The sequence below is a fragment of the Aquila chrysaetos genome, chromosome 12, assembly GCF_900496995.4.
Source record: "Aquila chrysaetos chrysaetos chromosome 12, bAquChr1.4, whole genome shotgun sequence".
Classification (NCBI taxonomy): Eukaryota; Metazoa; Chordata; class Aves; order Accipitriformes; family Accipitridae; genus Aquila; species Aquila chrysaetos.
Window position 1 is genome coordinate 5,723,398 of NC_044015.1, and position 27,841 is coordinate 5,751,238.

The 27,841-nt window shown below is 64.5% G+C and overlaps 4 protein-coding genes across 8 annotated transcripts; 2 read left to right on the forward strand and 2 right to left on the reverse strand.

Moving 5' to 3' along the window:
- Positions 1-135: 135 nt before the first annotated feature.
- On the reverse strand, positions 136-7,189 carry APBA3 (amyloid beta precursor protein binding family A member 3). Its single transcript, XM_030033686.2, has 10 exons — positions 5,925-7,189; positions 5,451-5,490; positions 4,849-4,994; positions 4,603-4,689; positions 3,902-4,060; positions 3,364-3,543; positions 2,941-3,153; positions 2,209-2,328; positions 1,297-1,437; positions 136-1,151 (listed from the first exon to the last, which is right to left on the reverse strand). Exons 1-10 carry the CDS (start codon positions 7,053-7,055, stop codon positions 1,080-1,082), a joined length of 2,289 nt encoding a protein of 762 aa, XP_029889546.1. The 5' UTR covers positions 7,056-7,189; the 3' UTR covers positions 136-1,079.
- Positions 7,190-7,294: 105 nt separating this feature from the next.
- MRPL54 (mitochondrial ribosomal protein L54) lies at positions 7,295-8,439 on the forward strand. Its single transcript, XM_030033687.1, has 3 exons — positions 7,295-7,419; positions 7,719-7,875; positions 8,184-8,439. The coding sequence occupies exons 1-3, from the start codon at positions 7,344-7,346 to the stop codon at positions 8,314-8,316; spliced, it is 366 nt and encodes a 121-aa protein (XP_029889547.1). The 5' UTR covers positions 7,295-7,343; the 3' UTR covers positions 8,317-8,439.
- Positions 8,440-9,382: 943 nt separating this feature from the next.
- Positions 9,383-17,282, forward strand: LOC115349660 (mucosa-associated lymphoid tissue lymphoma translocation protein 1-like). Of its 2 annotated transcripts, none has more exons than XM_041127936.1 (17): positions 9,383-9,465; positions 10,453-10,615; positions 10,841-11,007; positions 11,646-11,776; positions 11,889-12,042; positions 12,349-12,527; positions 12,638-12,734; positions 12,910-12,957; positions 13,429-13,464; positions 13,688-13,891; positions 14,031-14,211; positions 14,508-14,582; positions 15,003-15,130; positions 15,203-15,349; positions 15,615-15,772; positions 15,869-16,003; positions 16,100-17,282. In XM_041127936.1, exons 2-17 carry the CDS (start codon positions 10,479-10,481, stop codon positions 16,352-16,354), a joined length of 2,232 nt encoding a protein of 743 aa, XP_040983870.1. In that variant the 5' UTR covers positions 9,383-9,465; positions 10,453-10,478; the 3' UTR covers positions 16,355-17,282. The 2 variants fall into 2 exon arrangements, with proteins under 2 accessions (XP_040983870.1, XP_040983871.1); XM_041127937.1 differs by having other exon boundaries at positions 14,034-14,211.
- A 1,995-nt stretch (positions 17,283-19,277) lies between these two features.
- On the reverse strand, positions 19,278-27,779 carry RAX2 (retina and anterior neural fold homeobox 2). Of its 4 annotated transcripts, XM_030033849.2 has the most exons (5): positions 25,836-26,165; positions 24,376-24,403; positions 22,494-22,577; positions 22,042-22,292; positions 19,278-20,113 (listed from the first exon to the last, which is right to left on the reverse strand). In XM_030033849.2, the coding sequence occupies exons 4-5, from the start codon at positions 22,282-22,284 to the stop codon at positions 19,670-19,672; spliced, it is 687 nt and encodes a 228-aa protein (XP_029889709.1). In that variant the 5' UTR covers positions 22,285-22,292; positions 22,494-22,577; positions 24,376-24,403; positions 25,836-26,165; the 3' UTR covers positions 19,278-19,669. The 4 variants fall into 4 exon arrangements, 3 of the variants coding, with proteins under 3 accessions (XP_029889709.1, XP_029889708.1, XP_029889710.1); XM_030033848.2 differs by lacking the exon at positions 22,494-22,577 and having other exon boundaries at positions 25,836-26,162; XM_030033850.2 differs by lacking the exons at positions 22,494-22,577; positions 24,376-24,403.
- Positions 27,780-27,841: the final 62 nt, after the last annotated feature.

Genomic DNA, 27,841 nt, shown 5'->3' on the forward strand with positions numbered 1-27,841 from the left:
CTGCCCCAAGAGGCATTGGTGCAGGATCAGGCTTGGGTTGTGCCAATGTCTGCCACTGCAATGGGCTCAGGGTGTAGCCCTCAGAGCTCAGCCTCCCCTGCTGCAGCTCAGCCAGGGCTCCTGAAACACAGCCTCCCATGTTCCCCAAAACTTTTATTTTTACATCAACCAAGCACGCAGGCAAAGGCAGGTCAGCACTGCCTCAGCCATAGGGGCCCAGAGACCCACTCATGAAGAGATGCCATCACCCAGGGCTGGTCCCTGGGGCTCATGACCTAAGCTCCCTGGCGTGTGGGACTGGGCAGTGCCATGTTCCCTTTCGCTACACCAAGGGACAGCCCCGAGGGCTACGACCCAGTGCCCTGGCAGGCTGCAGCCAGGCTGTGCGTGCAGAGCGGTTAAAGGCAGCACCAGGGAAAAGCAGAGGTAGGTTCCCAGCTCGGCACAACAGGTCTAACAGGGAGCTCATTTGCACCACCGACAGGCCCCTGGCAAAGCCAGGGAGGAGAAGCAGGTGCCAAGGGTGGTGCTGCCCTTAAGGCTGAGTCTGGGAGCTGCTGGCTCTCCCTTGGGGGTGCCAGCATGCACCCACACACTGGTGTGCAAGGTCAGTGCTGCTCTGGGGCCATGCTAGGGATAGCCCCAGAGCTGTGCTTCCAGCACCATCCCCACATGGGGAAAGGCACCGTCGGCGAGTGTAAAAGCACCATCCGTGGCTTTCACGCAGGGTCCCCTCTCCTCCTGCTAGCACCAGGCCAAGGCAAGGGATGCTGTGAAGCAGCAGGACAGGCACTGTGCAGGCACTGTGAGGCAGGGATGGGTTAACGGAGGGGGAGGAGGTGCCCAAACCATGGAACCACAGGCCCTGACACTGCTCAAGCTGGGTATCGGGCCCTCAAGAGTCTCCCACTGTGTCCTGAGTAAAACCAAAGAGGTGCAGGATTAGGCCCTGCTGGGGACCGGAGGGCTCCGATGAGGGTGCTGGGGCAGGAATCAGAGTCCATCCTGCCACTGTGGCCCCAGGCTCGCTCCTGCCTGGCCCCAGGCATGCGCAGCAACAGCCGGGCATGGCCAGTGGCTCAGAGGAAGATGGGCTGCTCCTGCCCGGTCAGTAAGCGGTACGTGGAGGCTGGCATGGTCTTGATGTGGACCTAGGCAGAGATGCACAGATCAGCTGGGAGATGCCAAAGGGCTGGAGGGTGCTGCTGCAAAACTGAGCCCAGTCTGCTCTGTGTGCAGCTACAGCTGCCCCACAGCATGGGAGCCCTGGCCGTTACCCAGCCTGGGCCAGCTCACCTCACTGACCGCCTGTGTGAGGATCTGGATGATCTTCTCATGGGGTGTTGCCACCACACTCTGCCCGTTGATCTCAATGATGCGGTGCCCCACACGGATGCCACCTCTCTCTGCAATGCCCCCACGCATCAGGCTACAGATCTGGGGAGGAGGGAGCGCTGGTAAGATCAGAGCTGTGCCCACAGCCCAGGGCCTGGCAAGAGCTCTGGACTTGGGTGCTGTCTCCTCCAGCCCATGGGCGTGCAGTGAGGGCAGGGATATCCCTTTGACTTGCTGCCACCAGAGTGATGTGCTCAGCTGTAGGGCAAGGGCAGCCTGCAGGCTTTTGTTCCCCTGGCTGACGGAGAGCTCAGCTCCCCCCATCCACCCATCAAGCCTGGGCTGCAGAGCCAGAGCTTCTCCCTGCGGTGGCAGCTCCTGTATGCCTGTGGGGTGACCGTGTCTCCAATGCTGTTGGGAGCATCGGTCGGTGCACGATGCAGCCGTGCCATTCCCTCCACTGCCCACCGACCCCATCAACTCCTGCTGGTCCTGGAAATGCTCCTCTCTGCCTTTCCAATGCAGCCACTGTGGAGCCCAGAGCAGGGAGTAGCTGGGGCACGGGATAGCAACAAATGTCACTAAGGTCACGCCAAGAAAGTCGGGAAGAAACCACCACTCCGAAAGCAAACAGCTAAGGAGCACCAGGGAGACGGATCCAACTGCCAGTGCTGCAGGAGAGCTATGAAGAGCCTTTTGCTGTGGCACAGCAGAGCCCTGTGAAACCTCAGCCCTGGCAGGCACAAGGAGCACTGGAGCTGTGCGCCTGTCCATGTGGACACAGCCAGAACCGTGTGTCCCTCTGGCAGATGGGCAGTGGAAGCCCTCAGCTGACCCTAGCCTGGCTCCGCTCCCATCCCTGCAGGCACTCACCACGCCATTCTCAACACAGAAGCCCAGCTGGTACTTGGAGTCGGGGCGCCGGATGACAGCCGTGGTGACAGGGGGACAGTGCACGATGTTCAGCGTCACCTCTGTCTGGTGCTTCAGCTCCTGGAGGATGGGATGGGGCTTTGTGAGACTTTGGAGAGCTATTCGGCATGACTGAGAGAGGCGACGCAGCCATGTTGCTCACGGGAAGACTGAGGATTAGCAACCTGTTCTCAATGGGGAAACTGAGGCACACACAGGGATACCGCCATGCTCAAATTCAGGGAGAAGGACTTATAAATCCAGTCCAAGATATCCCACTCTGCCGCTGAGGCCACACTGTCCTTGCTTTCAGTTCCTTCCTGCCCAGGGGGCAGGAGATGCAACAGGTTACCTACAGGACAGGTGCCTGCCTCCTCACCCACCTTCCTCCTCAGGCAGGGCCCTGCCTGCACGCTGCCGTAGCAAGTTTAGTCCCCATCTTTGTGCCTGCCTTGTCACATCCCTTCCTCCCACGCACACAGACTGTCACAGACAACAGGGCAGGTATGGCCCCCCACGGTCCTGCCCCCACAGCCTCCTATCACCCAGCCGCCCCCAAGCTGGGAGCATCGCGGGGGACCCCGGCATTACAGACACTCCCAGATGCACTCAGGCCGGTCCCCGTCTCTGGCAGCACTCGCCCTCCTGCCAGGGTGGAGGCAGGAGACCACCCCACGTGCAGCCCCGGCTCACCCGGATGATGCTCTGGCAGGTGGTGAGGGGCAGCCCCACCAGACTCGTCCTGTTGACGGACATGAGGCGGTCTCCAATGCTCAGCTCACCCGACCTCTCCGCAGGGCCCCCGTGCATCAGGTTGGCGATGACCACCGTGGGTAGGATGGAGCCCCAGCCCGACTCCACGATGGCGATGCCCAGGATCTCCCCCTTCTGCTTCCTGATGCAGACCTGCGAGGGGGGCACAGATAGGTTACGGTCACCAGAGCTGTGGGGCACATGTGCCAGCTCCAGCACGGATGTCCTGGGCTCACAGCCAGCTGGGATGGGGCCCAATTTTTGTAGAGAGAACCTCAGCTGCTCAGGGAGCCGTGGAGGGGATGACACAGAAGTGCCAGTGGGTACCCCACACTGTCCCCACCCCTCCAAAGCAGCTCTTACATCCTTGCAGTTCTCCTGCCGGGAGAAGTGGGTCAGCTCTGCATTGTATTGCTCCTGGTCCTCAAGGGCACGGCTGTACTGGCGAGGGCTCAGCTCACTCGGATCAATGCTGTTGGCCTCCAGGAAGCGCTGGTAGGCCACACTGAAGGCCTGCCCAATGGCCTGAGCGATGATCTGGGCCTGGGGAAAGAAGAGGGGTTGTTCGTGCCCATGGCTCAGGCCTTACTGTCTCATGGCCAAACTGGATCCAAGAGCTGTCAGCGCCCTGCAATGCCCAGAACAGGCACTGTGCCCTGGGAGCTCCAGAGCATCCTGGCTCCTTCCCTACCTGAATCGACCCCTTTATGGTGCCAATCCTCCCCCCTTTTTTCGCTAGACCCCTCTGTGGCAGAGGTGCTCAGGCTGGGCTCCTTCCCCCTTTATGTGCTCATCAGGAGCCCCCAGCATGGAGACCCAGAGCACCCAGTCATTACAGCGAGACAGGGCCCAGGACCCCAATGCCACCCTGCCCTCCCAAGGGACTCGCATGTTGCCTCACATCGGCCGAGTGGAAGACATGGCAGATCATCTTGTAGAGCCGCTTTTCCTCTGCCACCTCTGACCGCCGAGGCAGTTTCCGGCGTGCCATGAGCACCACGAGGGAGCCGATGTCGGCAATGTAGGAGATGGTCTGGAGGGAGTGATCCATCATGGCCTCCTGGCAAAGGGGACACGGACAGAGACATTCAGCCCCGTGGCAGCCTGCGAGCCAGCCAGGCACCGCCACAAGCATGAAGGGTTGAAATGCCACTGTGCCAGTATGCAGTTCAAATACCTGGCACATGCTGGGCAGAAACCATGTCTATGCTAAAAGATACAAACAGCTCCTTCGATCAAGGATTCATCTGTGTCTCTGGGTGCTGATGGGGCACAAGACAGCTCTTCCCTCTTACTATAAAGCAGAAACTAATCCTGAGGCAAAGAGCTACAGAAATTTCAAGCCTAGGTTCCCTGGAGCTTGGTCTGGGAACCCAGCAGCTCCCATGAAGTGCAGTTTGCATGAGAAGCCTCATGCAGCCGTGCAGAGAGCCGAGGGACACGTCTGCGTGGGATGGCTGCAGAATGACAGGTCTCCTCCCAGTCGCATGTCCTCACCCGTAGGCCATCCTTGGGCACGACACCACTGGCGTGGGTGCAAAGCAGAGATCCCAAGGCCAAACAGGAAGGTTTCAACAGCCCCAAAGCCACGCAGGTACTCACCTGCGTGTCAGCTGTGAGCACCTTAATCCTCTGTGTGGAGACAAACAGATCCACCTCCGTCATGGGCTGGGACTCCCCCTCCGGTGCCTGCAGAATGAAGCGCCCAGGAGAGGTCACTGCTACTGCCAGGACTCCTCTGGGTCCCTGCCCCACAGCCGGGAGGTGCCCCTGGGCAGGTCCTGAGCGCTGCCCCACACCCACGAGGGGCCAGGCTGTTGGCAGTCGTACCCCCCTACCCTCCTGCACCTTGATCCTGTCCACTGCCTCCTGTGCCTGTGCCATGCGGACTCTGGTTGGGGGGTTCCTCTCCGAGACCAGCTGTGTGGAGCCCAGGTACTTTGCCCCAAAAATCACACCGTCCAGCAGATCCTCTGGGTCGCAAGGGCCTGGAACTGAGGCATCGGGAGGGACTAAGTAGGGGCTGGTCCCCCTGCCTCTCAAAACTGGGATAGCAACTCCTACTGCCCATTAGCTGCATTCCTACACATGACAAAGCAGCTCAGCATTTGGGAGATGGGCTCCTGGCATCACCGGGGGACCATCTCTGACCCCAGGGCTGCTTCCCCCTTCCCTCGGGCACACCCTGGCATCCCTCTTTCTCCCTTCCCAAGCCTGAGCATCCTCCCTCCCCGATCCCTGAAGCACCCCCATTTGCTCAGCGAAGGGCGAGCTGGGATCGAATGAGCCACACAGACTCTGCAGCCACATTCCCACCCTGCGTGGGCACAGAGCAGGGTGGTCCCTCCCCGGATAGGACCCCTGGCCACCTCGCGTTCGGGGTCAGAGCAGGAGGCGGTGGGTCAGGACTTCTGGGTGCTTTTTGCTGCTTGAGCATAGAGGCAACTCACCCTCTTTGAAGGCCGGGCAAGAGGATGGGGGGTCCCTGTTCTGCAAAGCAACGAGAGAGCAGGTGAGGCTCTGGTTGGGATCCCAGGGATTCAGCCTGCCCGCCCCATGGCCAGGCTGCCCCTGGAGCACCAGGACAGCAAGGGGCACAGTGTCCTGAGGCTGGGGTCCTGGGGCTCAGGGGGTGCGCAGGGTCCTGGGGCTGGGGGGCTGTTTGGACCCACCAGCCTCTTCCCCGGGGCATGCACAGATCAGACAGCCATGCAAGTATCTCCCCGCATTCAGGGCAGCAGGAGCCAAACCCAGTACCGAGGGTCTTGCCTGGGCACCCCAGCAGTATGAGGCCCTGTAAGACCTGAGGAAAAGACATCCCTGGCTCCCCTCTGCCCCCAACCAAAACCCCATGAGGGAGCAGAGCCAAGGGGCATGTCCTGGCTCGCTGCCGCACCACAGTAGCCCGTGCGCGATGCACTCACGATCACGCCGCCTTGGGGTGGCTGCTCTGCCTCCGGGGCTGGAGCGGGAGGCAAGGCCACCCAGGCTGGCTCTGGGGAACCGTCCTGATTGCCCTCGCAGGCGGAGTCGACCTCGCAGAGCCCCTCTCCATAATACCAGCTGCCAGAATGTTCTTCCTCTGAGCTCTCTGGCCTCCCCAGCTCTTCAGGCTTCTCCACAGCAGCCAGTTCTTCCTGAGCCTGCAGCATCTCCAAGTTGGTCCCGGCCAGGACATCGGAGCGAGCCAAGGGTGTCTCGGTACTGTTCTCGGGCAGCCCCCCTTCGTAGCACAGGAGGCTCAGCAAGTCCTCCCGGTCGGCCTCGGCAAAGAGCAGGCCGTGGCAGGGCCGGGAGCAGGCCGAGTGCTGGGCGCAGCAGGGCCGTGTCTCCAGGCCCCGGCCCATGGCCACGTGCAGCGGGCAGGGCCGGCACTTGCCCTGACACTCTCCGTAGCTCTGCCGGGCCTGCTCACCCACGAGAGTGGCTGCGCCAGCACGTGAGGAGAGCGGTGGGCCCCGCTCTGAGGTGGGCGAGCGGTCACAGAGGTTGGGGTCGAGGGTCTCGAGCTGGGCCAGCAGGCCCTGGATCTCCGAGGGTTCGTCCTCTGCATCCTCGGCCCACTTGGCCCTGCCCAGGTGGATGCCAGCCTCGGGGGCCTCGTCCAGCTCCATGCCTGCCGGGTCACCGCTGCTGGGGGCTCGGGGGTGTCCTGCGTCCCGAGGGGCGCTCCTGGCGCTGGGTTTCCAGCCAGCAGAGCCCTGCAGCTCCACGGTCACCGCCTCCTCTTCCACCTCTCTTCCCAAGTCCTCGCAAAGCTCCGTTTGTCCGCCCCCACCGCCTCCGAGGTCCGAGGCTGGAGAAGGCCCTGAGTTGGGCCCCGGTCCCCTCCGCTGACGCTCGGGGACGGGCAGCTCCTGCCCAGAGCCACAGCCGGGGAGCAGGGCGATGAAGGGGGATCCCTCCGGCCGCCCATCACCCGCCTGGAGCTCCGGGGCAGCTGGCCGCACCGCAGGCCCTTCCTCCGTGTCCATGGCCGGCGGCTCCGGGGCCTCGTCGCTGCCCAGAGCGGGGGCGGAGAGCGCAGCCGCCTGGAAATCCATGCTGCTCTCCATGGCGTCGCTCCGGCCGCAGCACGGGGGTGGGGGGGCCGCCCTGGGCCCGGGAGAAGAGCTCGGGGGGCTGAGGAGGCGGGGGGGGGGAAGGGGTTGGGAGGGGCCAGGGCCAACCCTGCCGGGGCCGGGGCCGAGCCGTGCGGAGTCGCTGCCTGCCGGTACCGCCGCCGGCCCGGCGAAGGGAAGGGAAGGGAAGGGACGGTCCCGCCGCCGCCGCCGCCGCTTCCGGCCGCCGCCGCCGCGCATGCGCGGCCCGGCCCTTCCCGGCGTGCCCCGCGGCGCCCCAACATGGCCGCCCGGGTACTGCTGCGGGCGGTACGGGCGGCATTGCCCGGCCCGGCCCGCGGCTACGCCAAGAAGCCGGGTGAGCCTCGTCCCGCCGTCCCGGCCCCCGCCGGTGGCCCCGGGCCCGGCCCGTGCCCCTCACCCCGCGCCCTCGGCCCTGTGTGATCCCCCCGGGTCCAGCTCCCGCGCCCCCCCCGGGCTCTCCCCAGTGGCAGCCTTGTGCTCTCCTCCCGGGACCTCGCCCCGTGTCTCCCCCGTCCCCTGTCCCAGCTCCTTTCCTCGCCCCCTCCTCGTTCCCGCCGCCCCCCGCGGTCCCCAGCCCCTGCTCTGCCTGAGCCCCCGTCCTGCCCCTGCCTTGACCCTGCCCTCGTCCCACAGCTATGAAGTCCAAGGGCAAGAACGTGCCGAAGGAGGGGCTGAAGGGGCCGGAGGTGTGCACGGACCCCACCATGCTCGCCACCTACGCCATGGGCGTCAATTACTTCAAGGAGGGCCCGGAGGTGGCCCTGAAGCCCGACTCCGAGTACCCCGACTGGTAGGTGGTGGCCGGCTCCCCTTGCTGTCTGCAGAGGGGGGTCCCTCCTGGGGAGCCCGTCCCTGCAGAGTTGTCACCCTGGAGGCACAGATGAGTGTAGGAGAGACAGGGAACTGTTACAGGAGGAGGAAAACTGCCGCTCTGCAGCCCAGAGGCCTTGTCCGAGGGCTGGGGAGGAGAGCGGGCCGCGCTGTGGATGTGGCGGGGAGGGATCTGTGCGTCCTGGTCGCGCACTTCCATTGCTCCGTCCCGTGCTTGTCCTTCTGCCCTCCCTGCCGCAGCCTCACTCCCCCTGCGTTCACCTCCAGGCTCTTTAAGATCCACCTCGGGCCCCCCAAGAAGCTGGAGGAGCTGGACCCCGACTCGATCGAGTATTGGAGGCGCCTGCGGAAGTACAACACGTGGCACCGCAACAGGATGAAGAAGGGCAAGAAGCTGTAGGCGCTGCAGAGCTCGAGGCGTGGGGGCTGCCCTGAGTGCCAGCGTGGGTGGCGCTTGGACCAGCTCCTGCTTTCGGTCTCTTATTCTTGCTGTAAACAAGTAATAAATCGCTGTTGAGGCTGATACCTGTTACGGAGGCTGTGGCAAACCCAGGTCCTCGGCAAGCTCAGTGTGTGTCCCCCCTCACACTGGGGCTGGTGAGGGGCTGAGGCAACACAGGCCACAATTTCTTGGTGTATTTCCCAAAACAGAAGCTCAATTTTTTGGTCGTAGAGGGAGCCTACACTGCCAAATGGGTCCTGCTCCCTGCTCTGTCACCCGCAGGGGAGGTATAGTGGGTTTGGCGTGGGGAATGACTCCACTGGTGTCACTGCATCCCCTGCGGGGGGGTTTTGGGGGCTGAGCAGAGTGTGCTCTGGGGGGGGCGGGAGGACAGGGGCCAGGCTCTGGCAGTGCTGCGGGGCAGCGGGCGAGGTGAGGGGGGGACACTGCGGCCTCTCGCAGTGCCACCACCACGCCGCACTCTTGCTTCTTCCTCCGGCACCGGCAGCTGCTGGGACGCCAGGATCCTGGCGTGGCTGAGCTGTGTGGTGAAGGCAGGGTCCTCCTCACAGCAACGGGGGCTTTGCTGCCCCGTCCCTGCATGTTCTCGTCTGACTCCAGCCTGGCAGAGCCCAGCAGCTTCCCCTGGGCCTCGGTCCTGCCCGTGCGTTGGGCTTCCCTGGCTGAGAGGTGCCCCCGTCACCTTGGTTTGTCTCCATCCCAAACTCGCTGCCTTGCAGCTCCTGCCTGGCCTTGAGTTGGGCTATGGGGACAAAGTAGCTGCCCGTGAGGTCCTCCCATAGTGAGGAAGGAGCCGGAGGGAGGTAGGGGAGCCACTGCCCGGCCCAGCAGTGTCCCCACTGCCCCATGCCGTGTGGCAGGGGCTGGGGGCCATGCCTGGCTCCCCCAGGGGGGCTGCGGGGTGGCCGGGTTGGCAGCTGCAGTGCCCGCGCGCCACGGCACAGGAAGCGGAGGAGGAAAGCAGAAGTGTCGTGCTGCGGCTCGGGGGGGCTGGGGGAGATTTTGGGTTGAACCCTCGTTTCCTCTGCGTGGGGCTCAGTGCGCACCCTTGGAGCTGACAGGGCTCAGGCCGGGCCGTATCCAGCGGTGAGTGCCCTGTCCCCGCCGTGCCCCTCCTGCAGCTTGCCCTCCCCTCGCCACCCCCCACCATGTCCAGCCCCCCCAAATCTAGCAGCAGATGAACAGAGGGGGGACCCGAGTCCCCGCGCTCTGTCTCAGAGCTCCCCTGCTCGGGCGAGTGTCACCCAGCTGCCATGGACAGCTTGGTCCTGCGGACAAGCGCCCATCTGGGGTGGGTTGGTGGGGAGGGACCTGAGGGGAGGAGGAGGGAGCCTGTTCCTGGGTGCTGCCCCCGTCCAGGGTGATTCATGCCACGCTCCCCTCGCTGCTGAAGCCTTTGCCAGGGTCAAGGACAGCTGAGGTGGGTTCCAGCCCCAGGACCCCCATGTACCCTCCCCTAACCCCCACTGTGGGCTCCTTGTGGTGGCCCGGCGGGGCTCATGCTGGCTCCAGAGCCACCACCCAGAGGCCTGGTGACGGTGAGGGGGCTGCTGCCATCCCACTGGGGTCTCTGCCAGAAGGAGAGAGGTCCCCGGGCTCAGCCCTCCATGATGGGCCCCATTCTCTGTGTCCCCTGAAGGGATGGGGAGGGTGACAGGGGACATCCCCTCTTTCCAGTTCCTTGGACCCCATCCCGTGAAGGTCTCTGTCCTGACGCCAGGCTAACGTGGCCCCGGGTCCTTGCGTGAGGCCGAGGGGGTGAGCGAGTTCCCCTGTGCTGCTGTCATGGCTCTTGGTCTCCAGGCATGGAGGGGGAACTTCTGGCATTCCTGGCTCGCTTCTGGTGGCCGGATCCAGCAGCGCTGTCCTGCCAGTTCCAAGCACCTCCCCGGGGAGGCTAAAACCCTCCCGGGCTCCTGCTGGGAAGTGACCTGACGCTGGCAAGCTCATGCTGGTGCTCTCCCTCCCAAGGCACCCTGCACCCGGGCAGAGCAGCACCCGGCGGTGTCCGGTGGGGCACAGGCGCCTGTCACCCCGTCACCCACTGACAGCTCGTCCCCTCCACGTCCCCAGGCAGGTGGCGGCGGGGCTGGGACAGGATGGGGGACTGGAGCATGCCCATCAGCTCGCTGGGTGAGGAGGTGGTGGCCCGGCTCTGTGAGCTCCTGGATAATGCTGGCCGGGGCTGGCGCAAGCTGGCCGAGGTGGCCGGGGTGGAGAAACGCTTCAAGTGCAGGTAGGGGTGGGGGGGGCATCTCCAGGGGTCTGTCCCCAATGGGGTCACAAAATGCACACGGGCACAGCCCTGCCACGGGCTGAGCGAGGGGCACACAGGTCCCCAGCCACCCCATCGTGGCCGCAGCCTGGGCTGGGGGCACTGCAGAGTCCCCTGGCAGGGGTCCCCTATCCTCCATGGGAGGGGGGTGGGCTGCAGCGCTGAGTGTTGGCGGGCGCCTTGCAGCGCGGAGGAGCTGGAGACGTGCTCGCTGAAGGTGCTGGAGCCCCGCGGCAGCCCCACACAGTGCCTCCTGCAGCTCCTGGCGGAGCGGGACTGCACCCTCAAGTACTTGCTGGGCTGCCTGGAGAGGATGGGGCACACGCAGGCCTGCCAGGTCCTCAGCAGCGCCGGTAGGGATGGACGGCGGGGTCCCACGGGGCCTGGAGAGGGGCACCGGGGGACAGGGGCTCAGCAGAAGGAAAGCACGGGGAGACGAGGAGCAGCTCTTTCTGCTGGTGGTCTTGCTCTGGATAGCGGGGCCCTGGGGAGGATGGGATGGATGCAGTAGGGGGAGATAGGATGGGATGTGGTGGGATGGGATGGGGACGGTGGGCAACAGGATGTGATGGAACAGACTAATGGGACCAGATGGGATGGGACGGGACAGGACAGGATTAGACAGGTTGTGATGGGATAGGAAGGGATGGGATGAAACAGGGTGGGGTGGGATGGGACAGGGTATGATGGGACAAGATGGGATGGGGTGGGGTCGGGTGGAGCAAACTGTGGTGGGGTGGGGTAAGATGGAACAGGATGAGATGGGGTGGGATGGGTGGGATGGCAGTGAATGGGACAAGGTAGGATGAGATGGTTGGGGCAGGACAGAGGGGTGGGATGGGACAGGGTGGGATGGGATGGGAGAGGACAGGCTATTGTGGGTGGGGGTGGGACAAGGTATGATGGGAGAGGACTGGACGGGACTGGATGTGCTGAGATGGTGCAGGACAGGGGTCTCAGCCAGCCCAGGCCGGTCTCTCCTCTCCCGCAGTCCAGGACATGATCCGCATCACGGTGCAGCCAGAGTCGCAGGTGGTGGCGAAGGGGACACGAGTGTCCCTGACCTGCTGGGCGACCGGCCCGCCGGGGCTCGTGTACCAGTGGTTCTGTGGGAAGCAGGAGGTGAGGTCCCGCTGCACCATGTCAAGCAGGGCCCCCAGGGCCTGTCCGTGGCGAGGGCACCCAGACGGGCGGGCGGGAGCCCCCGACTCCTTGGCCCCCTCCTGTCTCGTAGGTGCCCGGAGCCACGGCCCCGGAGCTGGTGATTGACACGGCCACTCCGCCGGGCCAGCCCGAGTGGTACATCTGCCGGGTGAACTGCGGGGCCACCTTTGCCTTCTCCAGGTGGGCCCATGTCCAGGTGGAGAAGAGCAGCAGCCCCAGCTCAGGTGGGCCCAGCGATCTGCGTCCCTGGGCTGGCACCCGTGGGGCACCGCTCGCCATCGGGATTGGGGTGGCTCCCGTAGGGCATCGCTTGCCACGTTGCTCCCTGGCTCAGCCGTGAGGGTCTCTGGGCTTGCTGGGGTGACGGTGCCCACGGAGGAGCTGAATTGCCCTGTGTCTTCCCCGTGCCTTCTGGCTCACGCCACCCGTGGGTGCCAGGGCCTGCGGGTGAGGGAGCTGGGGCCCAGGAGCAGCTCTGCAGAGCCCTGCTGCGGCTGGGTGCCAGATTTTCCACCCCATCCCCTCCCCAGCCAGCGGTTACTGCCCGACCATGGCAGGGCTGCAGATCCTGCGGCAGCCGCGGCCGTGCTGCCTGGCCGAGGGGGACACGCTGGCGCTGGAGTGCACAGCCATCGGCAACCCGCCGCCCCAGTATCAGTGGTTCAGGAACCGGCGCCCCGTGGAGGGTGCGCAGGCGCCCCAGCTCCAGGTATGGTGGGACCCCTTGTACGGCACGGCATGGCACGGCGCGGCACGGCACGGCGCGGCACGGCGCGGCGCGGCACACCGCCCCAGCCGCCCGCTCTGTCCCGCCGGCAGGTGAAACTGGTGACGACGGCCGAGCGGGGCAGCTACTCCTGCCGTGTGTTCAACCTCTTCCACGAGATCTGGAGCCGGGAAGTGGACGTGGAGATCGGTGAGGGCCCTGGACAAAGCTCCGTGGCCCCCCCACCCCACGTGGGGTGTTCTGGCTCTGCTCTGCCCCCCTGCCCAAAGCCCTCCCGTGGCTGCCCTGCGGTTTTGGGGGGCTCCAGCCTGTGCTGGAAGATGCTGCTGCGCATGGGGCTCCCTGACTCCCTCCTTTGCCGCAGGCCCGCGGCTCTTCACCTCTGGAGGCTCCTGGCAGGAGGGGGACGGAGGAGGTAGGTGGGGGCAGAGCGGGCACGTCCCCGCCGCTCTGCCCGCTGCGCTCCCCAGGCACTGTGTGCGGAGACTCAATTAAGCGCTCAAACTCTCTGTGCAAGATTCCCTTTATTTCACAAAAGAATCCAACTTATATATGTTTCAACAAAGATCCAGAAAGTACTAACGGCACACAGCCAATACTACTAACACAGGAGCGCATATCTGGCCCAGCTGGGATGTTTGCCAGTCCTCAGAACACTTAAAGATAAAAACATTCCATAGACATACTCATGACTGTCTTCAGCCACATCTTCCCAGGCCTACACAAGGCCATCCTCCAACCTGACCTTGTGAAACTAGTTCTTCAAAGGCTTGGCAAACATGCAGCACAACAGATTCTAACGGTCACTCTTGAAAACAAATGCCAGGTGTTCCGAGCTGCTCCCACACTGTGGGGCCGTGGCACGGTGTTTCTCTCTTTCCAGGCTCCCCGGAGCGTGGCAGCCCCGGTCAGCTGTATGGTAAGAGCCTGCCCAGGAGGGGTTGGTGGCCCTGTGGGGTTGTGACCGTCCCCAGTGTCACCCCATGAGGCTCCGCTCAGCCAGGGTGCCCCCATGGGGCACCCTGGTACTTGGGGACAGTGACACCAGCCACAACTGGGTGTCACCTCTGCGGGCTGAAGGTAGCAGGGACAGCAGGAGCGTCCCACGCCGTCCCCAGCGCCTCCCTCTCCCATCCCGGCAGCCACCGACAAAGTGGCCCTGCTGATCGGCAACATGCACTACCTGCACCACAAGCAGCTGAAGGCTCCCATGGTGGACGTGCACACCCTCAGCGCTCTCCTCCGCCAGCTCGACTTCAAGGTGGTCTCGCTGCTGGACCTGCGCAAGGCCGAGATGCAGATGGCTGTCAACGAGTTCCTCCTCCTCCTCGACAAAGGCGTCTACGGTGCGGCAGCCCCTGCTGGGGCGGCTCCAGCCAGGGGGGGAACCGGGTGGTTTTGTGCTGGCGGGGTCTTGGGGGGCGGCCGGGCAAGAAGCGGGCACTGGCAGGTCAAGGGATGTCACCCACCCTCCGCCCCTCCCAGCAGGTTTGCTCTACTATGCCGGGCATGGCTATGAAAATTTTGGCAACAGCTTCATGGTGCCCATCGACGCGCCCAGCTCCTATACCTCAGCCCACTGCCTGTGCGTGCAGCGTGTGCTGCAGAGCATGCAGCAGCGCCGCACCGGCCTCAACATCTTCCTGCTCGACATGTGCCGCAAGAGGTGACCCGGCCCTGGCCACCAGCCTGGGGACAAGCTGCCACACCGGGAGGTCCCGGCACAGGGGTGCCCATGGGTGCTGGTTCCCGGGGGCGTGGAGTGGGGCATCCCCGGGGTCCCATCCAAACCCGTTGGCTTTGTCTGGATGGCCCAAAGCACCACTGCCCCAGTTGAGCCAGCAAATGCCATTGATGGGTGGACAGAGGGGCATGGGGCAGCCCCCGCGGTCTGGGGTGCCTTGGGGTGGGTTTTGGCGGGGCGGCACATCCTGCCCCTGCCCAGCAGCGCTTCTCTCGCAGGAACCTCAACGACGACATCATCCCACAAGTCGGGGCGCTGCAGGTCACGGCCAACATCGTCTTCGGCTACGCCACGTGGGTCCCCTCTCCTCCACCTCCCGCCATGGGCAGCGGGGCTGAGTCTCCCTCCCTGGCTCAGAGCGGGGCCAGGGCTCAATCCTGTTTGCACCTGCATCTTTTGCCCCACCATGTATTGGCAGTGTCACTCCCTCCGGGCAGGGAGATGCCCACAGCTCTGCTCTGCTTCAGGCAGCACCCAGGGGGATTAAGCCCCGAGGCTCCTCCAGAGCACAGGCATTTGGGCTGACGATGCTTTAAGCATCCAGGCTGCGGCTCCCACCTCTCCCCGGCACAGTGGCCCGATGGGTCGATGGGAGTGGGTAGAGCTGTGGGTGCCCGGGTCTGGCTTCCCCGGGGCTGTTGTCCCAGTGGGAGCTAGTTCCTGGGGGAGTGACGGAGCCCACGATGGAGCCGACCGCTGCCCCTTCCCCGCAGGTGTGCGGATGCTGAAGCCTACGAGCTGAGCCAGGGCGAGTTCTCCAACGGCATCTTTGTCACCTTCCTCAAGCGCTGGCTACTGGAGGATGAGAAGATCACAGTGCTGCTGGACAAGGTGGCCGAGGGTGAGTGGGGAGCAGCGGGAGACAGCAACACCCCCGGTGGCCTCCGCTGACCCCCCCCTTTGCCCCCCGCAGACATGGGCACGCTGGAGATCACGAGGGGCCGGCAGGCACTGGAGCTCCGCAGCAACCTCTCAGAGAGACGAGCTTTGACGGACCCCATCCGCCCCCCAGGCCAGGATGAGTCCTCTGCCAGGAACCTGCAGTGGGCCAAGGCTCACGGTGAGAGTCGCGGGGCGGCCACCCCATCCAGAGCGGCGTGGGGGGACAGCACCGAGTCGCAGGGAGAGGTGGCGGGCAGCACTTGCTGGGTTTCTCCCAGCCTGGAGAAGAGAAACCGCCAGCACAGAGCCACCAGCCCAGTGGCAGGAGCATCATGTCAGCATCCTCGCTCTGGGGTGACCCCAGCGGTCACCTCACCTGTGGGTGCAGCTCCCACCCCGAGCACCTGCAGGTACCAGCCCTGTGCTCTCTGTCCCCTCCCCAGTCCTGCCGGAGAGCCGGCACCTCCGCTTTGACTGCGGTGTCACTGTCCAGCTGGGCTTCGCCGCCGAGTTCTCCAACATCATGATCATCTACACCCGCGTGGTGGCCACCCCCGAGGATATCGCCAAGTGTGAGGCCAAGCTCACCGACATACCCGAGGTGGGAGCGGGTTGCCGAAGCCCACGCCAGGGCGATGCTGGGGAATAGGGTGGGGGCACCCATGGTGGTTTCCATGGCTGGATGCGTCCACGGCAGGAGCTGGACGTGGACCTCAAGTGCACCAACAAGGAGAGCCCGGAGGAGGTGGGCAGCCCGCTGGCACGCACCTGGAGCCTCGGCTGTCCCTCCTGCTGCCTCTACAGCCGGCTCTGCGGCTTGCAGAAACTGCGGGTAAGAGCCGCACTGGGCGGGCGGTCGGTGCCAGGAGGACAGCACGGCTGCGGCCGTGGCCCAAGATGGGTGCTCACACTGCTGGTGCCCCCGCAGCAGGAGCTGGTGTTCACCGTCTGCCTGCAGTACCGCTACCGTGGCATGGATGACTTCGTGGAGGAGAGGCAGACGGTGAGCGTGGGGAAGCCGCTCATTGCCAAGCTCAACCTGCGGCTGGCGGCCTCCTCCTCCCCACCCGGCAGCCCCCTCTCCGCCTCTCCCCCTGGGAGCTGGGGGGCAGCGGGGAGCTCCTGGGTCAACACCCCCGAGGAGAACCTGAGCCCGGAGGTCCCCGGCTCCCACACCCTGTAGAGGGACAGCGCTGCCCCCCCTTGTCACTGCAGTTCCCTGGGGCCACGTCTGTCCTGCCGGGGGGCCGGAGGCTGGAGGGGACGGAGGTGACGTGCGCGGAGGCAGGCGCCGGGAGGGCACGAGTCCCATCCTGGCCTGTGCCAGGGGGTGTGGGGCTCGCTGTGCGGCACGGCTGGGACCCCTGGTGCAGGGGACTGCAGCTCGGTGCTGCCCTGTGTACCGAGCACTGCCACCACGGGCACAGGCAGTGCCAGCCCCACGTCCCCTGGCATGGCACTGCCAGCCCCACGTCCCCTGGCACAGCAGCGCAGCCCCGTATGCCGGGACAGTGCCATCGCCACGTGCCAGGACACTGCCAGCCCCATGTCCCTGGGCAGTGCCAGACCCGTAAGCAGGGTACAGCCAGCCCCATGTCCCCTGGCACGGCAGTGCCAGTCCCATATCCCAAGTCAGCGCCAGCCCCACCTGCCAGGACACCCCCCGGCAGCCTGGGGGGGGGGCAGAGTGCCCAGACCCCACAGCTCAGCTGATGTGATGCGTCACACCGGGGCTGGGTTGGGTTCGTTCAGGTCTAGGAGAAATAGAGAGAAATAAGCAGATTAGGGGGCAAATCCCGCAGGAGGCGATTAGAGGGGGTGGGAGCAGGAGGGCTCCTGCTCTGCCACGAGGGGCTGGGAGAACTCCTCGGTGCCCCCAGCACTCCCAGTCCTCCCAGTACAACCCAAGGTGCAGGACAGTGCCAGCCCTGTCTGGGCAGTGAGCAATTTCAGGACAGGATTGGGATCTAGGGGCGGAAAAAATGCCTTTTTGCTTGGATTGTTCCCAAATGTGGCCCCATGTGTCGGCGGCTGCAAATGGTGCGGGGCGTGCTCCACTGGGTCTCAACTGGGGAAAGCACCAATAAAGAAGGAAGGGCAGGCGGCTCGGAGCTCCTACGGCTTTCCTGCATTTAAATGACATTTTTTGGGCCAGAAACATTGCCTGTTTCTGCACTAGGGACAGTGTGGCACCAGGGCACCCATGGGAGGGAAGGGGCAACCAACCAACCTACACTTCTGCAAGGGTACCCCAACATCCCCCGCCACAATGCCCTCGGGCGTGCCAGTGCCACGCCATGCAAATTAGCTCATTTAAATAATTCGCATAACCCCCCAACCCCAGGGACCCAGGGAGACGCATCCTCATCCTGGGACCTCTCCGCGCCCTGTCTTTTGGGTGGCGGTTGCAAGACCGGAGGGGGAGCACCCTCGCCCCAATTAGGCTCTGATCAAACGGGTCGGGGGGTGCCGAGCCTCCCGCTCTCTGCGCCAGCCGGCTTTTGTTGGCGCTTGGGAGGCCGAGGGGTGCCCCGGGCTGGCGCCAGCCTCGGCAATTATGTCATGTGAAAAGCGCAGCCCCCATTGAGCGCGTCCCTTCCCCCGGATCAAACCCCATTACTTCCGCGGCCGTTGCTTCATTATCTCCCTGCCGGAGCACGCCTCTGCCGGGGCCGCTTCACCTCGGCCTCGGCCCATTAGCCGGGCTGGGGAGCCGGGGGAGCATCGATTATGCATTTAATGGGTTGTTAAAGGTTTAATTGTCACTAACGAAGCAGACGAGCAGCAGCAGCCGGGGGACGGGGGACAAGGAGAAGGGTCTCACCGGGGTCAGTGCCTCGCCTGGCCCGGTGGCATCCTGGCTGGTCCCGCCTGACCTGGCTGTGGGGACGTCAGAGTCTGGCCCCGGGCCCGTTGGACCGGGGTGAGACCCTCTGGGTGGGGGGGGGCTGCGGCCAGGGGTGCTGGCGCTGAGCGGGGTCTGGCCCGTGCAGGGACATGGGGACACGGTGGGGATGGGGCTGCCTCAGCAAAGCCCCCGTTTGTGGCTGTCATCAGGTCCGAAGCAGGAGGATTTTCTGGGGAAACATCTCGTTTTGGTGGGGGGAAGGTCGGCGCTCGCCTCGCTTCCCCAGGGACCCGGGGTACCCCAGGGACCCGGGGGCACCCCAGCACACCCCAGGGACCCGGGGCACCTGCTCACCCAGGGCCGAAACCCCGTCTCTCACTTTCCCAGCCGTGCTCCAGCACCCCAAAGCCACCGCGGGCTCAGCCATCTCTGCCGGGGCTGCGCTGGCCCTCACCGCCACTGTGAGGGTGCCAGCGACGCTGGCTCTGCCCCAAGCCCCGGCGGGTGGGTGGGCAGGTTCCCCCCGGGGCTGCAGAGCCACACTGGGGACCCCCAGGGATGTGGCACCTTGCCACCGTCACCCTGCTCCCACCTGGCAGGAACCGCCGGCAAGGAGTAAACTGAGTTTTGGCGCACCCCCCCCCCCCCCCCCCCCCCCGTCTCCGCAAGGACCCCAGGGCTCCCAGCCGGCCCCCTCCTCTCTCCGGCCGGGGGGGCCGCAGGGGTTCCGCTGCCGCCCACCCTCCCGCCAGCACAATTACGGCAGCTTTGCGCCGCCAACATGTGGCCGGGCGGGCACCGCTGGGGAGCAATTAGGGCCCCGAGGGATGGCTGAGCAGATGCCCCTTGACGAGCCACCGAGGACGTGGTGAGGCACAAAGCCAGTCCCAGCCCGCAGCTGGGGCCGGATCAGATCGCCCGTGCCTGGATGCGGCCCCAGTCCCGCACGCAACAGTCAGGAGTGGGATGGGAGGGTGCCCGGGGACGATGCTGCTGCAGCCCCCCGGAAAGCTGCTTCCCGGCAGAGGGTCCGCAGCCTCAGCACGCTAACGAGCGGCACGGCGGGCAGGGCCCCGGTAGCGCCCGACTCCAGCATGCGGCAGCCGTTCAGCTTATCTCTTTACTCACGATACAACTGTCTTCTCGGTGCCGGCACATCTACCGGCACAACAAGCGTCATGCCCTGACGCGGCTAAAAAAAAAAAAATCCCCCCAAGTACTCCCTATGAAACTAGAGCTTTTCTGTTTGGTTTTGTTTAAATCTGCAGCATTAAAAAAAAAAATTAATAATAACGGGAAAGGGAAGGGACGTGGGGAAAGGAGGTGTCCGACCGGGGGCGGTGGGTGGCCTGGTAGGATGCCAGAGCCTTGGCCGGATTCCTGAGCCCGGGCCGGTGCCTCGGCAAGGCAGAGGGGCCGTGGGTGGCTGCCAGGGTGCTCCCCTGCGGCGGGGTCCCGCCAGCACCCCGGCTCGTTCCCCTGCCACCCACGTGCTGGCTCGGCAGGGGGAAGACGCAGCCTGGCAGCCCTGCCCTGCGCCGGCTTTGGTCCTGCTGAGCATCCCACCGTCACCCCCCCACTCCCGCCCCGGGGCTGAGCTGATGCCGTGGGCAGGAGCCGGGGGCCGCAGGGGCCGGAGGGGAGCGTTCATCAAATGGGCTGCCAGGTCTTGTCAATGGTCTGAATGTGCTCCTTGGCTTTCATGCGGAGCGAGGCGATGCTGGAGCTCCTCTGGTCCACCTCCTCCAGCGGGTACTTGTCCACAAAGGTGGTGCCGCACTGGTAGGGCGTGGGGGCCATGGGCTGCATGCCCTGCGCCATCGGTGGGGGGGTGTTGAGGAAGGAGTGCCCGCCGTAGGGGGGCTGCAGGGCCTGGGGGGCTCCCATGAAGCCGGGGATGCTGTGGACCGTGGTGGCGCTGGAGATGGGGGACGTCAGCCATGGGTCGAGCGGGAGGGAGTTGGTCATGGGCCCCACGTTGGGGGTCATGGGGGGCCGGTTGAAGGAGAGCACGGGGGTGTCGTGGAGCTTCATGGAGCTGGCCTCCATCTTCTCCTGCCGCCTCCACTTGGCTCGTCGGTTCTGGAACCAGACCTGCGAGGTGAGAGCCAGGGTGAGCCCCACCGTGCCCGGCCGGTCCCTCGCAGTGTGCCCCACATGCTGTGCCCACATGGGGTGCCCCATTGTGCTGTGTCCCACGCGGGGTGCCCCACACGAAGCGCTGCGGGTAGGGTGTCCCGTATGGGGTATCCCATCCCACGTGGGGTGCCGTGTGTGTTGGGTCCCACGCGAGGTGCCCCGCAGGGCTCCAGCAATCCCCAGCACATCGTGCACCTCTGCCAAACCTGTCCCACAAACCCCAGAGACGGAGGGCATCTCTGAGGTGTGGAAAGCGAGAGGTATCACCATGCAGCCCCTGCCCTCGCTGCTCCACAGGAATGCACACCCCAGCCCCGCAAACACCCATACAGTCCTCAGTATGTTATCTGGCTTTGAAAAGCCCCTCAGTAAAAGCTTTTAGAAGCCAAACTGCCATGCTTGCACCAAAACCCAGCAGGAACAAGAGGGACCGGTGAGCCGAGGCCAGCGGTGATGTCTCGCCGTGCAGGAGCCGCTCATTAGAGCGCTGGTCCCCGTGTCCCCAGAGCCCCCAGCAGCACATGTCACGGGCCATCTGCCGCGTGATGCAAAGGGGAGTAAAGATGAATGGCTGGACTGCAAAGGGGATGTCTCCCACGGGCTGGTCGCAGTTGTTGGTGGGCACTGGGCTATGCTGGTGCAAACTTTGTGTCCAAAGAAGAGCAAAAAAGCTGGTGAAGGGTCTAGAGAACAAGTCCTGTGAGGAGTGGCTGAGGGAACTGGGGTGGTTTAGTCTGGAGAAAAGGAGGCTGAGGGGAGACCTTATCGCTCTCTACAACTACCTGAAAGGAGGTTGTAGTGAGGTGGGGGTTGGTCTCTTTTCCTTCGTAACAAGCGATAGGACAAGATGACAAGGCCTCAAGTTGTGCCAGGGGAGGTTTAGATTGGACACTAGGAAAAATTTCTTCACCAAAAGGGTTGTGGAGCATTGGAACAGGCTGCCCAGGGAAGTGGTTGAGTCACCATCCCTGGAGGTTTTTAAAAGGCATGTAGATGTGGTGCTTAGGGACATGGTTTTGTAGTGGACTTGGCAGTGCTAAGCTAACAGTTGCTTTTGATGATCTTAAAGGTCTTTTCCAACCTAAATGATTCTATGATTCTGTGAAACTGAATCAGAGAGCTCAGCAGAGGTGTCCCTATGGTCTGGACCCCCCCAGAAAAAGACTGCATTGTCTTGGACTGGGGCTGAGGCCTGGGAAACTTGGTTCATTTGTAAGGGGATTACTGCTTTGCTTCGCAGTGGGTTTGTTGCTTCTTCAACTACCTGACCCCCCTCCCTCTCCCTGGTCTCACCCTGTCAATCCCAGGGGTGTAGGGGAGCAGACTGGCAGGACCCCGGGCTCTTCCCCAGGCTGCATCTTCCCCCAACAGAGTCTTCTCCTGCAGCTCAGGGAGTGAAACCTCCCCAGCCCTGCCACCATCCCAGAACGGCCGCACTCCAGCAAGCCTAAAACCCCTAAATCCATGAGGATCTTGTGCTTCCCCAGCCCTAAAGACCTGGAATTGATCATGAGTGGCTGAGGTTTGGCTGCTTTCCCGCGGAATCAGCTGGAGAGATGGGAGCAACTGCCACCAGCAGGGCAAAAAAAATCTCTAAAAACCGTCTCCCTGCCCAAATGGACCCTCTGGCATGCGGGCCGAACTGGGACCTCGTGGCAGAACGAGGCTCAGCCATTAAATTCCTTCTCTGGTTTTGGCAGGAGCAGCCGGCTCTGTGGAGATGCCGTTCCCATCTCGAGCAATGGGGAAACTGAGGCACAGAGCAAGGCGGCGGCGGCGGCGGAGCTGGGAGCAGAGCGAAGCTCTCCGGCACCGGGATGGTCCCTCTGCCACTGCCCAGGGGACAGGTCCGGGGTGCTGGGGCCAGCGGGCATCCTCCCTACCTGCACGCGGACCTCCGGCAGGTTGACCTTCATGGCCAGCTCCTCGCGGCTGTAGACGTCGGGGTAGTGGGACTTCTCGAAGGCGCGCTCCAGCTCGTGGAGCTGGTAGGTGGTGAAGGTGGTACGGTTCCTCCGGTGCTTCTTCTTGGGCTGCTCCTCCTCGACAGCGGATGGCGGGGTGCCCTCGCCGTCCCCCGGCTTCCGCAGCTCGCTCAGGTCCCCCTCGCACTTATTCAGGAACATGGTGGCGCCTGCGAGGGGACCGCAGGGGTTAGCCGGGGCACGGGGACATCGGCCCCCCCCCCCCTCCATGCAACCCCAGGCCGGGGACAGACAGACAAGTGGATGGACGGATGGGAGGATGGGGCGGCCCCAGAAACAGGTTACGCAAAGGCGTAATCCTCTCTTCTGCCGCAGTGTTATCCCGGGGCCGCAGTGTCCCGGGGACTGACCTGGGGTCCTGGGCACGGGTGCCCTGGGCACCCCGTGCTTGGCTCCACTGTGAGATGCGACCAGCCCAATGCACCCACCCGAAGCTAAAAGTCAAAATTTCACCCGAAGTGGAGGATTTTATGAAAGCGCCGTCACTGAGAGCTGAGCCGACCTCCCCCCTGCCCTGGTGTGGAAGGGACCAAGCCTGGGTCAGCTCCCTCCTTCCAGCCCAGCTCCTCTCCTCCAGCCCCTCTTCCCCATGGGCTACAAGTCTGGCCCCGAAATGCTGAAGGACTCAATGTTGGTCCCCAAGTGCGGCCAGAGCGACCCGGCACCATCCCCCGGCTAATAACCTTTTTTCTGCATGCTTATAAGCATTTTCAACCCTTGCAACGTTTCATCTTTAAGCTTTTTATCCAGCATCTGAAATCTTCCTGTAGTATTTGCTGGGGATTAAGGGTCCTCCTCTACCGCGAGGATGTAGGCAAACACGGAAATGGGGCAGAAAGCCGTAATCCTGGGGCACTTCTGCCAAGGGGAAGGCAGACCCGCCGGCAAAAATTCACCTAATGCCCAAATGGGTGTGGGGAGGGAAAGGGAACATCAATTAATTCTTGGAGGGAATAAATGGGGGTCCCGAGAGGGAGCGTGCCGAGGGTGGGTGTCGGGTGTTGCTCAGGCTGTGCGCACGTGGGGTGTCTGCGCAGCGGGCAGCGCGGGCGTGAGCAGCGCGTCTGCAGCAGGCGTGCGTCTGTGCGCACGCGGGGATGCGCCCAGGGTGCAGCCTGCCTGCACGGGCAGGGTGGGGGGCTCGGGGTGAGCGCGCGGTGGGGCGTGGGGGTGCGTGCATGCAGCGGACTGAGCGAGGGGTGGAACGTGTGAAGCGTGGGCGTGCGTGTGCGGGGCAGTTTGTGCCGCACGCCCACCGCGTGCAGCGCGCGCAGTGCGGGTGCAGCGCGCAGTGCGCGGGGCGCAGTGTCCGTGTGCCGTGTATGCAGCGTGCGCAATGCGACGTCTGCGCCTGCAGGGCACAGCGTATGTGCGCAGTGCACGCAGGGCGTGTGCAGCGTGCACAGCTCGGTGTGTGTGCAATGTGTGCGGGGCGTGCATAGTGGGGGGGTGCAGCGTGAATCCGTGCACAGTAGCTGTGGGCATGCAGCGTGCGCAGTGTTTGCACAGTGCATACGGTGCCTTTGTGTGCAGTGCACACGGCGTGTGCAGAGTGTGCAGCACGTGCCATGCAGTGCAGTGCACGCTGCACGCGCAGGTGTGCAGTGTCTATGTGTACAGCATGTGCAGCGCACCCAACATGTGCAGTGTGTGCCCAGCACGCGTCGGTGCTGTGCCCAGCACCCCTGCAGCGCGCTCAGAGCAGGTGCTCTGCGTGTGCGACGCGTGCAGGCTGTGCAGCATGTGCAGTGCGGTGGGTGCAGCATGTACGACGCAGGCAGTGCATGCTCAGGGGCCGCGCGTGCAGCGTGTGCAGCACGCAGCGTTTGCGGTGTGCGTTGCACGCGCAGCGTGTGCAGTGCATGCACAGGGCCTGCACGCAGCGCACGTGCAGCGCTGTGCCTGCAGCGTGTGCGGCTTTGGGAGCTGCTGGCCCCCCAAGATGCCCCACAGCCCCTCGTGGGGTGTGCTGTAGCCCCCAGGGGCTCTGGCCGGCTCCGGGTCTGGCCCTGCTGCCGCAGGGGGGGCTGCAGTCTCGGGGTGCCCCAGGGGGAGCCGCCAGCCGGGGCAGGGGTGCTGGGTGCTGCACCCTGGGGTGCCCTGAGGCAGGGGTGAGTGGGTGCTGGGGGGAGCAGGGGCCCTGTTGTCACCGTGCGAGCATCGTGGCGTGTCCTGGGGCTGGGGACACAGGGAGGGGATGGGGTCCGCCGCCACCATCCCGCTCTCACTCACCCGCTTCTCATTTGCGCAGCTTCTGCACCTGCAAGGAGAGGGGAGAGGGGGTGAGCACCCAGAGCCCCCGCCTGGGGCACGGACCTCCCGGGGGATCCAGCACCCCATCAGGGTCCCCTGCCTGCCCTGCCCAGCCATGTTCAGCGGAGCCACAGGGCAATGGGGGGGACCTGGGGCTGGGTGGGGACTGGGGTGATCTGGGGCAGTGGGAATGGGTGAGATGGGCACTGGGGGGGACGGCTGAGACAGGCCTCCGGGGCGGGGGGGCTGCTGGGGACAAGATGGGGCAAGCGGGAGGAGAGAAGAGGTGGGGCAATGGGGGGGGACGGGACAGGGACGAGCTACGGTGATGGAGGTCAGGGCCAGAGCTGGGGGCAGCCCCCGTCGTCCCCCCAGCCTGACCCTGTCTGAAAGCAAAAGAGGCTAAAAACCCCCAGGGAAGCAGAGCAAACCCTGGCACGGGAGCAGGAATGAAGGGAAGAACAGCAAAATAACCAAGGAGAAGCGACCCGGCAGCAGGACGGCAGCACCGGACCCTGCAGGATGGGGTTGCGAGGGCTGGGACCTCCTCCCCCCATTCCCCCCCCCCCAACTCTGCCTTGTCCTGGCCAGGGTCACGGATGTCCCTGGGCGTGGAAGGGGGGACCCCAGCGAGGTCGGGCTGGGGGACATCGGCACCAGTCCCCAACCTCCAGGGACTGGCCCCAGGACCCCCAAGCCTTTGCCACCGGCGTTTCGGCGATCCTGCCTTAAAACGGGCAGCGCTGAGCGGGTACGGCAGCGAAAGTCGCCTCCCTGCTCCCGTCGGACATTTTCCTGTGGCTGCCGTCATCCCGGCGGCAATTTTTGGGCTTAAGCCCTTAAGCTTTAAAACTGTGCTAGGAACCACAAGGACCTGAAGCCTTGGGAGGGTTTTTTCACCCCATCTGCTCGACGCCCCAACCCGTGGTTTTCCTGCAGGTGCTGCCAGCCGGGGGGGAGGGGGCACCTGTTATTAAAGACACCCAAAAAGGCATCAGAAACGGCATCAAGCCCTGGTTGAAAAGGGTAAAGAAATCACTTCCCCGGTGCTGGAAAGCAGCAGAGCATCAACGAGGACAAGTGGCCTCCCCCAGCAGTGGGGACAGCCGGGGGACAGCCCCAGCTTTCTCCAGGTCCCATTTTTTTGCTTTCGAAAGCCCGTCTGGGTGCAGAATTTGGCCGCCCGGGCTCAGGCCGCCTGGGATGGGCTGTTTGCAGCGGCCGGCGTGGGCGGTGGGGAGTGTGGGTGGCTCCTGCCCTCCGGCCCTGGGTGTAAATCGGTGCGAGTGATGCTGACGGGCGGCCAGCACCCACTCCCGAGCCCCCAGGGAAGGGTGCCAACCCCGGCCCCAGCCCCAGGCACACCCCGGGGACACCCGCTCCCTTTTTCAGCATCTTTCCCCGGCGCTTCCTCCCGAATCGGAATAAAACGGCGTTACCTGCTGGGCCCAACTCGGCTTTTCCAGGAGTATTTAACTTTGCCGGTCCCTCCTGGGAACCAAACAAGCGGCTCAACCTCACCAATCTCGCAGCTTTGGCAGCCAAAGTTGCCTCTAGTCTTCTTATTTGTCACAGAACCGCCGCGCTAAGGCTCGGGAGAATCTTTATTTAGTGTTGCAGATGTCACCAAGGCACCGCAGATTGGAAATGAGTCCAAAGGATTAAGACGAGGTTATTAATTGGAGGCCTTCCCCTTTAAGAATGATTGACAGTTACTTTCTGGACAAGTAATTGCTCTAAATGTCCCCCCAGCGCGGGTCCGGGGGGGCGGCGGCGGACAAAGCCCCGAACTGCCTTCCCCACTCAGATTGTCTCCCCACAAAGGCGTCCTGCTGGAGTTTGCCTTGTAATCCCCTCATTACGGGCGAGGAAAAAGAATTAGGAACAGGGGGAGCGGAGAAGAAAGGCCGGGGTGGTGGGGGGGGGGGGGGAGGATTTCCTTCGGCTGCGGAGGCTCTGCCCCGGGAATGGGGTCCAGGGCAGGCGCCCCAAGTCTCGGCGGGATGGGGATGCTGCGGTGGTGGGTGTCGTGTGTGTGTCCCCCCCCCCCGAAGGGGATGATGAGCCTGGGGGTGGCCCTGGTGATGGCATGTGTGGCCCCGTGGGCTCCCGGTGATGCTGCTTGCAGAGCCCTGCCCATGTGGGGACCGGGGATGGGGACTGGGTGTGGGGACAAGTGTGACAGCCAGCGATGGGCACTGGGTGTGGGGACAGAGATGAGGACCAGGCATGGGGTCCAGCTGTGAGGATGAAGTGTGGGGACCGGGTATGGGGTCTGGGGACCTGCTACGGCGTCGGGGTGTGGGGACCGGGTGCGAGGACCAGGCGTAGGGACCAGGCACCCTGAACAGCCTTGGGGACATGGTATGGACACCAGGCATGGGGAAGAGCCACGGGGACCAGCGGTAGGGACCAGGCAGGGGGACCAAGTGTGGGGACGAGCCGTGGGTTGCAGGCATTGGGCACCGTCCATGGCACCAGGCGTGGGGATAATTCATGGACATGGGACTGAGCACGGGGACTGGGCAAGGGGACACGCTGTGGGGACCAGCTACAGGGTCCAGCCGTGGGGACCATCCCTGGGGGCTGCCCACGGGTCCTGGCCATGGGGGTGTGGGGCAGAGGCAGCCGGGCTGGGGGGCAGAAACACCGTCCCTCTCGTCCCCCATCCCAGTGCCGCCCCGGGGATCCCAGCTCAGGGGACAACGGGAACATCACGATGGGGGTCCTGGGGTGCTCCGGTTGGGGGGTGCTCAGCGCTGCCCGGACCCCCCTGTCCTGCCGGGCAGGTTTTGCCCTTTTCTTTCTCGGCTTACTTTTACTTTCTCCCAAAAGCCTCTTCCTGCCACCTGCAAACGCTGCCACCCCCAGCCACCGTCTCGGCTTCCTCCCACTCCCTTCCTCTCCTCGCCATGGTTCCCCTTTCGGATGGCAAATGTCAGCGTGGGGTTTTTGGACCCCCCCCAACCCCCACCCCGTGCCGGGTGGCTGCTGGCCCCACACAGCTCTGTGCCCTCCCCACCAGAACTGCTGCCGGTGGCACCCTGCAGCCACATCTGCACCCCAGTTTGGGCCCGGAGGCCATGTCGGCGTCCCTCCCAGCCGGGCCGTGCAGCTTCGCCTGCCCCATCTGACACTGCTCTGGGGACAGAGGGACGCCGTTTTGGGGACGGCATGCTACCGCCCAGGGGACAGCGTGCCGCCACCACCCCAGGGACGGCGTGGCCCCACGCCGGGGATGGCGTGACATGCCCCTGGGGCTGGGGTGACACCCCCGCGCCATACAGCCCTGCCAGGGCCCCACTTTGCAGCAGGGGTGTGCAGGGAGGTGCTGCCTTCGGGGGAGGTTTGGGGACATCCCCAGGCGCAGGGATGACACCCGGGGCCGGCGCTCGTGCCCACGCCGGCCGCCTCGGCGGGTGCCAGATGCGGGTCCCCTGCTCCG

Bases quoted from the DNA above. Each gene is read 5' to 3' on its own strand.
- APBA3 (XM_030033686.2), bottom strand. From the start codon at position 7,055: ATGGAGAGCAGCATGGATTTCCAGGCGGCTGCGCTCTCCGCCCCCGCT. The intron at 5,491-5,924 runs GTGAGTGCATCG...GTTGCTTTGCAG, and splicing joins CACCCCAAGGCGGCGTGATC to AACAGGGACCCCCCATCCTC. The intron at 4,690-4,848 runs GTGCAGGAGGGT...TTCATTCTGCAG, and splicing joins AGGCAGTGGACAGGATCAAG to GCACCGGAGGGGGAGTCCCA.
- MRPL54 (XM_030033687.1), top strand. From the start codon at position 7,344: ATGGCCGCCCGGGTACTGCTGCGGGCGGTACGGGCGGCATTGCCCGGC. The intron at 7,420-7,718 runs GTGAGCCTCGTC...CTCGTCCCACAG, and splicing joins CGGCTACGCCAAGAAGCCGG to CTATGAAGTCCAAGGGCAAG. The intron at 7,876-8,183 runs GTAGGTGGTGGC...GTTCACCTCCAG, and splicing joins GACTCCGAGTACCCCGACTG to GCTCTTTAAGATCCACCTCG.
- LOC115349660 (XM_041127936.1), top strand. From the start codon at position 10,479: ATGGGGGACTGGAGCATGCCCATCAGCTCGCTGGGTGAGGAGGTGGTG. The intron at 10,616-10,840 runs GTAGGGGTGGGG...GGCGCCTTGCAG, and splicing joins GAGAAACGCTTCAAGTGCAG to CGCGGAGGAGCTGGAGACGT. The intron at 15,350-15,614 runs GTGAGAGTCGCG...TCCCCTCCCCAG, and splicing joins GCAGTGGGCCAAGGCTCACG to TCCTGCCGGAGAGCCGGCAC.
- RAX2 (XM_030033850.2), bottom strand. From the start codon at position 22,284: ATGTTCCTGAATAAGTGCGAGGGGGACCTGAGCGAGCTGCGGAAGCCG. The intron at 20,114-22,041 runs GTAGGGAGGATG...CTCACCTCGCAG, and splicing joins TGCCGGAGGTCCGCGTGCAG to GTCTGGTTCCAGAACCGACG.